Source organism: Dendrobates tinctorius, unplaced genomic scaffold, assembly GCF_039654945.1.
Source record: "Dendrobates tinctorius isolate UK_male_01 unplaced genomic scaffold, ASM3965494v1 ptg000158l, whole genome shotgun sequence".
NCBI classification, from domain to species: Eukaryota; Metazoa; Chordata; class Amphibia; order Anura; family Dendrobatidae; genus Dendrobates; species Dendrobates tinctorius.
In genome coordinates this window covers 2,036,373-2,048,351 of record NW_027361825.1, presented here as the reverse complement: position 1 = coordinate 2,048,351, position 11,979 = coordinate 2,036,373, and the positions used below count along the sequence as shown (strand labels likewise).

The following is an 11,979-nucleotide window of genomic DNA, read 5'->3' as shown; positions in this document are numbered from 1 at the left end:
GACCTCTTCCGTTATGTTCCGCCTTGGCCCGGCAAGGTTCCGGTCTCTCGGTTGCCATGGCGGCGGCTGCTGGCAGCCCCGGTGTGGCATATGAATGTAATATCTGCCTGGAGACTGCTCGGGAGCCGGTGGTCAGTGTGTGTGGACACTTGTACTGGTGAGTCTGAGGGCGGTCAGTTCTCACTTTACGTTACTGACAGGCGTTTAGTCCTGTATGTGCCACCTCCTGATACATTATTACGGCGGGGGTCACTAAGAAATGCTGCCCAATGCTGAGGTCTTAAAGGCGTTCTCCCCAGTGTCTAATGATCGGGGCCGCTCCCTGCAGCACCCCCGCAGGAGAAAGCAGGAATTACACAGCTCATTGGGGGCATCAATACATGGGATTGTGGAGCCCCCAAAAATAGGAGCCCGCACCACCAGCACCGGATTATCCCAGGCGCCGTGTGATGTCACGGAGGGCTCCGCTTTAGTGACCGTGATCAGAGTTAGTGCCGATCTGACCTTTTTAACCCCTTGTTGTTCCCGTGGAACTAAAGTTCCTCACATGACAGAAAACTAAGAAAGCAGCGACTTAAAAGATATTGGGGGTCCGACACCTGGAAACCCCACTGTGCAGATGTTCTCAGCTCCGGCAGAAGAGGGCAGCTCTGTACACCGTGATATCGGCTGTTTGGGGGTGTTGTCAGGTGTCGGACCCCCCCACAGATCTGATGTTGATGACCCATCCTAAGGAGGAGATGTTGTGTTCTCACCGGTGTCCAATAGAGACTGGATAGACACGGTCACCGCTCCTTTCCAATCAGGCACTGGTCAGATCATTGGGGGTCTCGGCAGCGGGACCCCCACCTATCAGCATTCTCTGCATAGTCCTGACTTTATAGTCTCATGGATTTCATGCACCTGATATTTATGACAGAAGCGGCCACATTGTTTTCTGGGTAAATATCACTAGCTGAGGTCGCGGTGTGTAAATCTTCACTATGTCGATGGTCCCGGAGACTACAACTCCCAGCATGCCCTGACAGGTGTATTTACTGATGGTGTTCTCTCCGTTTTCCCGCAGCTGGCCGTGTCTACACCAGGTGAGTCCTCATCTTTTATATTTCATATTAACCTCTTCGTGATTTGCATGCACTGCGGATGTCAGGTGCGGCTGCCCGGTATGAGCTGTTAGAGGGAGGGTATAGGGGTGGGGGGCGGTCGCTCTCTGTACGTGGAGGGAAGAATCCATTCTATTAGAAATGACCTTGGGACAATTGGCAGCAGCCGGACTCACTGCAGCGCCGACTAATGCTCTGTGATCCGGTGCGGGGGGGCATCGTGCTAGGGCAGCAGTGAGGTGCACAGACCCCTAATAATCGGCTGATACTATTGTGAGCGCTAATTCTCTGTTCTTTCCAGTGGTTCGAGACGCGGCCTGAGCGACAGGAGTGTCCAGTGTGCAAAGCGGGGATCAGCCGCGAGAACGTGATCCCTATATACGGCAGAGGGGACACGAATCAGCAGGACCCCAGGTAACGATTTCCCCTGGGCCGCGCTTCTTAAACCTTGACTCTGCACAAAGAATTCTAGAATCGTAGAGTTGGAAGGGACCTCCTAGGCCATCTGGTCCAACCCCCTGCTCAAAGCAGTATTTGCTAAATCATCCCAGACAGATGTCTGTCCGGCCTCTGCGTGAAGACTTCTATTGAAGGAGAACTCCCCACCTGTCGTGGGAGCCTGTTCCATTCATTGATCACCCTCACTGTCAAAAAGTTTTTTCTAATATCTAATCTGTGTCTTTTTGCAAGCTAAACATTCCCAGATCCTCTAACTGTTCCTTATAGGACATTACCGTGTTTTCATCTAAAAGTCCCTCCCACCCGTTTGGAGTATACGTTTTCTGTGCAGATTTATGCATCTCCGTGGGTACAGATTCAAATTCAAAGAAGGTTTTTTTTGGCAGGACTAAATACACATTAGTTTTGCCAAAGCAAGTGTACAAAAGGGGATAGGGACTGTAGGGATGTTGGGAAGGGGCTGTAGGAAAGGTGGATGGGGGCAAGGTGGTGGGGGCAAGGTGGATGCCATGGACTTCTATAGGATGGGACTATAGAAGTCCATGGCATAGGGAAGGTGGATGGGGCAGATCCAGGGTGGGGCTATAGAAGTCCATGGCATAGGGAAGGTGGATGGGGGGCATGGGGCAGATCCAGGGTGGGGGCCATAGAAGTCCATGGCATATCATAGTTCTCTTTCTCGTAGTCTGACATTCGCTCACATATTGCGCTGCTATCTCCACTGCTCTCTCTTCTTCCCCCAGCAGCATATATGTTTTCTCTTCCTCCTTCATGGTGATGAAATCCGGGAAGAGATGTGAGTGTCCCTCACTGCTGAGTATTTGGGGCAGTGTAGCAGGAAGTGGGTCTCATGCTCCAGGGCCTCCTGGTCAGTGTTGGCACAGTCTTTCCTCCCTGGGCTTGTAGCTCTGCCTGTGTTGGTCGGATTCGATGGCCAGACTGTGGGCACTGAGTCTATAGAATCGTAGAGTTGGAAGGGACCTCCTGGGCCATCTGGTCCAACCCCCTGCTCAAAGCAGGATTCGCTAAATCATCCCAGAAAGATGTCTGTCCAGCCTCTGTTTGAAGACTTCTATTGAAGGAGAACTCACCACCTCTCGTGGCAGCCTGTTCCACACATTGATCACTCTGTCAAAAAAATGTTTCTAATATCTAAACTGTCTCCTCCCATTCAGTTTCATCCCATTGCTTCTAGTCTTTCCTTGTGAAAATGAGAATAAAGATGATCCTTCTACAATGTGACAGCCCTTTAGATATTTGTAGACCGCTATTATGTCTCCTCTCCGTCTCCTCTTTTGCAAGCTAAACATTCCCAAATCCTGCAACCTTTCCTCATAAGACAGGGTTTGCAGACCGGTCACCATTCTGGTCGCTCTTTTCTGAACTTGCTCCAGTTTGTTGATGTCTTTTTTTTAAAATGTGGTGCCCAAAACTGGACACAATATTCCAGATGAGGTCTGACCAAAGAGGAGTAGAGGGCAATAATGACTTCACGTGATCTAGACTGAATGCTTCTGTTAATACATCCTAGAATTGCATTTGCCTTTTTTGCTGCTGCATCACACTGTGATCTATTAGTACAGGGTTCCCCCAACTCCAGTCCTCAAGGCCCACCAACAGATCATGTTTTCAGGATTTCCTTTGTATTGCACAGGTGAAGCAATTATCACCTGAGCAATACTAAGGAAATCCTGAAAACATGATCTGTTGGTGGGCCATAAGGCCTGGAGTTGGGGAACCCTGTATTAGTATACCCAAGTCTTTTTCACATGTGCGGTTGCTTAGCCCTATTCCTCCCATTCTGTATATGCTTTTATCATTTTTATTGCCCAGATGTAGTACTTTGCATTTTTCTCTGTTAAAAACCATTCTGTTAGTTGCTGCCCACTGCTCCAGTTTATTTATATCTTTTTGAATCCTCTCTCTCTCTTCATTAGTATTAGCTATCCCTCCTAGCTTTGTGTCATCAGCAAATTTAATCAGTTTACCCTCAATTCCTTCATCTAAATCGTTGATAAAGATGTTGAACAATACAGGGCCCAGGACAGAGCCCTGTGGTACCCCACTTGAGACATTCTTCCAACTGGATGTGCAGCCATTTACGACCACTCTTTGGGACCGATCACTAAGCCAGTTATGAATCCACCTAACAGTTGCATTGTCCATTCCATACTTAGTCATTTTTTCAATAAGGATTGTGTGAGATACTTTGTCTAATAATAATACATTTTATTTTTATAGCGCCGACATATTCCGCAGCACTTTACATTTCAGAGGGGATTTGTACAGACAATAGACATTACAGCATAACAATAATCACATACAGTAGATTATAACAAATACCAAGAGGAATGAGGGCCCTGCTCGCAAGCTTACAATCTATGAGGAAAGAGGTAGACACGAAAGGTGGGTGGTAGCAGTTGCCCTGATTGTATGGACCAGCCATAATGTTAAGTGTGTAACAGTACTAACACAGAGGGCTAATGGATGCATAAAGCATGTGAGAACATGATGCAGGGAACCTGGTTATGGTAAAACTTTTGGCTGTGCCACACAGGGATAGATTAAGTTAATGTGTTGAGGCGATAGGCCAGTCTGAATAAATGCGTTTTCAGGGCACGCTTAAAATTGTGGGGATTGGGGACTAATTGTAATGACCTGGGAAGTACATTCCAAAGAATTGGCGCAGCACGTGTATAGTCTTGGAGACGGGAGTGGGAGGTTCTGACTACTGAGGATGCTAACCTCAGGTCATCAGCAGAACGGAGGGCACGGGTAGGGTGGTATACTGAAACAAGGGAGGAGATGTAAGGTGGTGCTGAGCTATGGAGGGCTTTGTGGGTGAGGGTAATAAGTTTATACTGAATTCTGGAGTGGATGGGTAGCCAGTGTAATGACTGGCACAAGGTAGAGGCATCGGTGTAACGATTGGTGAGGAATATGATCCTGGCTGCAGCATTCAAGACAGATTGGAGAGGGGAGAGTTTGGTAAGAGGGAGACCGATTAGAAGAGAGTTACAATAGTCGAGACGAGAATGAATAAGAGAAACAGTAAGAGTTTTTGCAGAGTCAAAAGTAAGAAAAGGTCGAATTCTAGAAATGTTTTTGAGGTGCAGATGACAAGAGCGAGCCAGTGATCGAATGTGGGGGGCAAAGGAAAGCTCGGAATCAAGTATGACCCCAAGACAGCGGGCCTGTTGCTGGGGAGTAATAGTGGAACCACACACAGAAATGGCAATGTCGGGTATAGGTACATTAGTAGCGGGAGGAAACACAAGGAGTTCAGTCTTTGACAGGTTCAGTTTCAGATATAGTGAGGACATGATATTAGACACAGCGTTTAGACAATCGCCGGTGTTTTCTAGAAAGGCTGGCGTGATGTCAGGAGAAGAAGCGTATAATTGGGTGTCATCAGCATAGAAATGGTACTGGAAACCAAATCTACTTATCGTTTGATGAATAGGGGAAGTGTACAAGGAGAAGAGGAGGGGGCCTAGAACCCATCCTTGAGGGACCCCAACAGTAAGGGGAAGGTGAGAGGAGGAGGAACCGGCAAAAGATACAGTAAAGGAGCGGTTGGAGAGGTAGGAGGAGAACCATGAGAGAACGGTGTCCTTGAGGCCAATGGAACGGAGCATAGTGAGGAGGAGCTGACGATCCACAGTGTCGAATGCTGCAGAGAGATCCAAGAGAATTAGCATGGAGTAATGACCATTTGATTTAGCTGTTAGCAGATCATTAGAGACTTTAGTGAGGGCAGTTTCAGTGGAGTGTAAATAGCGGAAACTGGATTGGAGAGGGTCGAGAACAGAGTTTTCTGAGAGATAGCGGATAAGATGGGAGTGGACCAGGCGTTCCAGGAGTTTAGAGATGAAGGGAAGATTAGAGACAGGTCTATAGTTAGCGGCACAGTTTTGGTCGAGGGATGGTTTTTTAAGTAGTGGATGTATGATGGCATGCTTAAATGAGGAGGGAAAAATACCAGAAGAGAGAGAGGTTAAATATTTTAGTTAGGTGAGGGGTGACAGCAGGGGAAAGGGACTGGAGGAGATGTGACGGAAATGGGTCACTGGTGCAAGTGGTTGGGCGAGAAGATGCAAGGAGCCTGCTTACTTCTTCTTCTGTAACTGGTTCAAAATCAGAGAGTGAGCTAGATGCGGTGGGGGAGGGAGGACAGTGCATGGTATGAGGTGATTGGGAGATAATTTCCTGTCGATTCTGGTCAATTTTTTTCTTTGAAGTAATTGGCCAGATCGTCAGCTCGGAGCTCCGTGGTTGGGGCCTGTACTCTTGGATTGAGTAGAGAATGAAAAGTGTCAAAGAGACGTTTCGGGTTATTGGACAGTGAGGTGATGAGGGTGTTGAAATAGGCTTGTTTGGAGAGGTCAAGGGCAGTGTTGTATGTTCTAAGCATAAACTTAAAATAGATAAAATCTTCGTGTAGTTTGGATTTTCTCCACAGACGTTGCTTTGCTGAAGTCAAGATATACTATATCTACAGCATTTCCCTGATCCACCCAATCAGTGGTTCTGTCAAAGAAGGAAATTAAGTTAGTCTGACATGACTTATTAGTTACAAACCCATGCTGACTCAGTTTAATCACTTCATTCTTATCCAGGTACTGACATACATGTTGTTTAATAATTTGTTCAAAGAACTTTCCTGGTATAGAAGTCAAACTCACCGGCCCATAGTTGCCTGGGTCCACCTTCTTCCCCTTTTTTGAAGTTAGGAACAACATTTGCTCTTCTGGGACTTCTCCTGTTCTCCAAGAATTTTCAAAGATTATGGAGAGGGGTTCAAAAATTTCTTCTGCTATCTCCTTCAGTACTCTGGGGTGTAATTCATCTGGACCTGGAGACTTGAATTCATTTAGGTTAGCTAAATGTTTCCTCACTATCTTTCTGTCTATAGATATCCTGGATTCTTCTATTCTCTTAATAGGACAGTGAAGAACAGTTGATATTACATTTCCTTTCTGAGAGAAAACTGATGCAAAATAGGAATTTAAAAGTTCGGCCTTCTCAACATCCTGTCTTACCATTTCATCATTTTCATCCTGTAAAAATCCTATAGCATCTTTGACTTTTTTACTTTTGACATATCACCAAAATCCGTTGTTATTGCTTTTGACGTCTCTTGCAAGCCTCAATTCATTGTCAGCTTTAGATAATCTTCAATCTCTGTGCAGATATACGTGTTTCTAACATACAATGCGACACCTCCTCCTCGTTTATCAAGTCTGTTTCTTGCAAATAAGTTGTATCCTTCTAGTCTTGTATTCCAATCATGTGTATTGTCCCACCAAGTTTCAGTGATTCCAATGACATCATATTTCTTTTCCTGTGTTAGTAGTTCCAATTCTCCTTGTTTGTTGCCCATGCTTTGTGCATTAGTATAGAAACATTTTAGTTTGTGATTGGTTTCTCTTTCTCCAATATTTTTATTATTTAGATTCTTTTGTCTTTGTTCTTCCTTTCCACTTCTAATAGCAGAGTTCTCAATAGCATTTGTCAGGTGTATGGCTTTTTCTGGTCTTTTGCTTCCCTTCCCATGTTGTTCTAGATTAAAGCTCTCCTTACAAGTGTAGCAAGGCGACTTCCAAATACATGTTTTCCAGTCTTCGTAAGGTGCACCCCATCTCTAGTAAGTAGTCCATTGTATAGGTAATTCACTCCGTGACCCATAAATCCAAATCGTTGCTGACGGCACCATCGACGTAGCCAGTTGTTCACCTGCAGAATCTTATTCCACCTCCTTGTTCCATGGCCATCCACTGGGAGGATGGAAGAGAAGACCACCTGCGCTCCCAGTTGTTTCACTTTCTTGCCTAAGTCTTCAAAGTCTCTGCAGATGGTTTCCAGGTCGTTTCTTGCGGTGTCATTTGTCCCCACATGTAGTAGCAGGAATGGGTAGTCATCTGTAGGTCTGAAGAGTCCTGATATCCTGTCAGACACATCTTTAGTTTTTGCACCTGGAAGACAGCACATTTCTCTTGAAGTTATATCCGGTCTGCAGATAGCGGCCTCTGTTCCTCTCAACAGGGAATTCCCCATGACCACAACTCTCCGTTTCTTCTTCACAACATTTTTCTTTCTCCATCCAGGAGGACTCTGAAGGCGTGCAAGGTTGCTGTTTGTGGGCAGAGTCTTATCCTGATGTATTTCTTCATTGTTCTCCTGTGTAAGAGCCTGATACTAGTTCCTGGGTGCTGACCGCCTCCCGATCCTCCTGCTTCTCTGGGTCACATGTTTCCATTCCTCTGTTTCTTCAGGTGCACTTCGAATTTCTTCTCTTTCTGTAACATGAAGAGATAATTCTGCTCTGTCTAAGAACTCTTCACCTTCCTTATATCGGCTCAGGATCTTGCGGTCTCTGGGGTCTGGGAGTTTCTCCAGATATGGGGCCAGTCTGTAGTCTCTCTGTAGACTCCGGTACATGGTCAGTTTCTGTGAGCTGATGATTTTGTTCTTCCAGTCACTTACGTACCTCTCCTGGCCTTCGTCTACCATCTTCCTGATTCTGGCTTTTGTCAGGTTGTTGTGATTGGTGTTCTGGTCAGGTTGGACAGACTCTACTGCATACACCAGAGCTATTTTTTGTTGCTAGAAATGAGCAGCAGCTGAGTTAGCAGCTCATGGCCACCGGACGGGAGCCCTGCGGACTACTCCTACCTGCTGGCATCTCCGCTGCTTGGTAGGTCCGGTTTGATGACGTTGTTGTGGAGCGGTGCCCCAGAACTTAGTAGATTTGTATCTAAAGAGGCACCAGGTGGTAAGAGACTTGGAGGGCTCCCATCCAGTGGCCACAGACCACCAATATGTCCTGCGAATTGACAGGCGTCACATACGCAACCACCACCTGCCTCACTTCTGTCCTTTTACTTTTTAGGTTGAAGACTCCTCCGAGACCTCAGGGACAGAGGCCAGAACCAGAGAATCGCGCCGCGTGGGTAGGTCGCCCCATCAGTCTGTGGACTGAGACGAGCAGTGCAGCTTTCACAAAACCCCAGAGACTCTTGTTGCCCTGTGATTCCTGGGCATTAGTCCTGACTTCTGTGGAATCAGTGCCAGACGTTCGTTATTGTGCCACGTGTAATGCCAGTTAGAGGAGAGATGGGTATAAACTATAACCATCATTACGTAGTTTATACGGCTTTGGCACTGATGGTTGGCACAGCCTCCGCTTGCTGCAGGTAGAGGGCACTGCTGTACTGCAGGTAGCTTTGCACTGTCTGTATTGAAGGCTGTATCCTGCGGGGGGGCCAGCACTGGAGATGTTATTAGAAAGCTCATTATTCTACGTTGTGTGGCTGCTGTTCTTGCCCATAATCTGCCCGGGCATCATGTTCTCATAGTGCCCGTTCCAGGGTTCGCACATAGTCTTGAGACATAGGAGACGTCCCGGGGTTTCTGTGGTCACGCTCTGCAGGTTTGTTTTTTTTTTTTTTTGTTATATAGGCATTATATACATGGCTCTGTCATATTCATTGCGGTTTTCTCTCCATGTTGCAGGGGGTCCCCGGGTTCACAGACACCGGCTTCCACATGTCTTTCGGCATCGGCGCTTTCCCGTTTGGCTTTTTTACTACAGTTTTTAACACTAATGATTTCCAGTCAGCTCCGCGTGCAGGTAAGTTCTCGTTTCACATGTGTCCTTCTTTACCTCTCTTGTTCCTCCTCCTCCTCCAGCTTGGATTTTGCGGTATTCTATCGGGAGACACTTATGCCGCATGTGCCTGTGTGGCCACCAAGTGGTCGGTATGTGAATTGCAGCCTGTTGTGATATTCAATTGTATTTCTGCTCCTTTTTAAATGACACGAAGAAGCCTCCTATAGTCACTACTGGACACGCTCGTCGTTCCTTTGATCTGAGTGCTTCTTAAATTCTCTGTGCTGCTGTGGACAGGCTGATACATGATTGCAAATTATTCTGCTGGCAATCGAGAGCAGCCCCCTCATTAGTATAGCTGAATCATTGGTGTACAGACCTTATCAGGCCTGTGTGCAGGGAGAGGTACCATCGCTCTTGGCTTTGCTCTCTGGCTTTTTTCGTTGTGTGGTATATTGGACACAGATTTACTTTCCTTTTTCTTTCGCCTTTGCAGACACTGGACTCCCCCAGGGACGGATGTTCGGACTACCGGACTCCCTCTTCCTCATCATCGCTGCCTTCTTTTTCCTGTGGTTGATCAGCGTGTGAGGCTGGCAGTTCATACCACTCGCCAGTAGGGGGCCTTAGTCATACCGCACACTCACGGTTCCTCTGCTCCGATCTCCTCTCCATCCGGTCCCTCGGCCTACGAGACTGTCTCCTTATTCGCGCACTCCCTAGATCTCATCCAATCATCTCCTCCTCTCCGAGCACTTTATGTCCCTCCTCCCCGGGTCACCGTAAATCTTTTTAGATTTGTAAGTATTTGTCCTCCTGGTCTTTTATTTTTTACACATTATAAATGGTTGCAATACCCAATGCGGGATATAGATTACAATATTCCGGTCCCGACGGCCCCTTGTACCGATGCTGAACATCTTCTCTCATCGTCTTATCCCTTCACACGTCATCTAAGTAAAGTGCACTAGCTGGCGGCACAATCTAACGACTGCTCCCATGTCTGATAGCGGAGCCCAGCGATGTCTGTAGCTGACAGTACACAGTAAGAGTCCTGCAATCTGGCATAAATGGAACCTACAGGGTTATACAATGTTCCAGAGATTTGGACGGCCATAGAAAAAGGAAAGTGTTATTACCTAGACCTAGTGTAAACAAAGGACCGATCACTGGGACCCCACCGGTCTCGCAACACGGCTGTGAGTGACAGTGTCTATGGGACCACCAGAGATGGCATACGCGACCACCGCTACTTCAAAGCCCTGTAAGGATCTGTAGTGGTCCCAGCAATAGGACCCCCAGTAATGAGAAACTTGTCTGCCTTGTGGATCAGTAATAACTTGAACAGATGGGAATAACCCTTTAAGGGTCAATTAGGAAACTCCTGATCGGTATCTCGCCCTTCAAGCTTTCTGAGGGGGTTGTCCAGCAAAAAAAAAGGGGGTCGTCCTTCTGTTCTCCAGGGGCATTTCCTGTGGCATTATTCCTAAGTATTACAAAGAGTTAAACGCAGATTTCCTTTTTTTTCTGCCTAGTAAAAAAAAAAAAAAAAAAAAAAATGCTTTACCATTTTTCTTATTCATATTTGCATTGAACAATTTCTAGAATAAAATAGGGAAATGCTTAAAAAAAAAAAAAAAAAAAAAAAAAGTGAAAATGCACCAAAGGTGTGGAAAAACCCACTACAGAGTCCCCTGCACTGTTAACTTATCGCTGCAAAATAAATATTCCTATTATTCAGTTAGCAAAGGTTCTGGTAACGGCAGCCTAAGCTTGGGTCTGACACGGGAGCGTCTCCAGGGACAGCACATGGAGGGGGCTGGCTGACTGCTGATGTTACATGGCCGCCGGACAGCACTACTGCCCTACCACATCCCCAGCTCCTCTGGTCTGCTGACGTCGCACCAGGCCGGCTAATGGAATGGTACCGGGACGCAGGAATCGCTCGCCTGGATAGATGGTAACTAATTATATGAATATTTATTTTGCCGCTTTGGCTGTCAGTCAGAGAGATGCATCAGACTTTATACTGTATGTGATCTTCTTTGGAGCTGGATGCCCCTGTAGGGAATAAGGAGACCCTTGATAACTGACTGTTTAGGTGGGACATAAGCCCAGCAGCAGAGCAGGATCTGCCATCTGCTGCCTCTACACCTCACCACATCACTGAGCCACTGCTCTCAAGCTTTTGCAAAAACTACAGCTCTCAACATTCTAGAGACGTAATCTTATGAACGCTAAACAACCAGGAGTTAAACACAGCTGATCTGTGGTGTTGGGTTTGCTGGGAGTTGTAGTTAGATGGGAAGCCACAGTGCGAGCACTGATCAGTAAGTGTTCTGGTCCCATCCTGACGCCCAGAACAGGAGGTTCCATCTCCCACCCATCCCCCACACTTTCACTCCATCTTCACCCCTTCACACCCTTCCAGGGCGCAACTATTTTTTTGTACTAATTTTTCACTACCAAACATTGATGTAAAAGCAGAAATGTTAATCTGATGTATGTTGAAATGTAAATATGTCTGACAGCAGCGAGTGCTGTACATTCACCTGTTACCGGTCATTAAACAGAGTCTATTACACTGTGTCTGTATAACACAAGGGTGGGGCGGTAAGCATGCAGCTCTGGAGGATAATGCAGCTGACGTAATATACGTGTGTATACACTGAAGCAGAATAGTGAGTGCAGCTCTGGAGCATAATACAGGATGTAACTCAGGATCAGTAATGTATGTACACAGTGACTGCACCAACAGAATAGTGAGTGCAGCTCTGGGATGTAACTCAGGATCAGTAATGTAAT

The 11,979-nt window shown here is 46.5% G+C and overlaps 1 protein-coding gene across 1 annotated transcript; it reads left to right on the top strand.

Annotated features, from left to right (window-relative positions):
• On the top strand, positions 1-11,756 carry RNF5 (ring finger protein 5). The gene is made up of 6 exons (XM_073548737.1): positions 1-157; positions 1,067-1,085; positions 1,405-1,517; positions 8,455-8,515; positions 9,078-9,195; positions 9,671-11,756. The coding sequence occupies exons 1-6, from the start codon at positions 57-59 to the stop codon at positions 9,763-9,765; spliced, it is 507 nt and encodes a 168-aa protein (XP_073404838.1). The 5' UTR covers positions 1-56; the 3' UTR covers positions 9,766-11,756.
• The last annotated feature ends 223 nt before the right edge of the window (positions 11,757-11,979 follow it).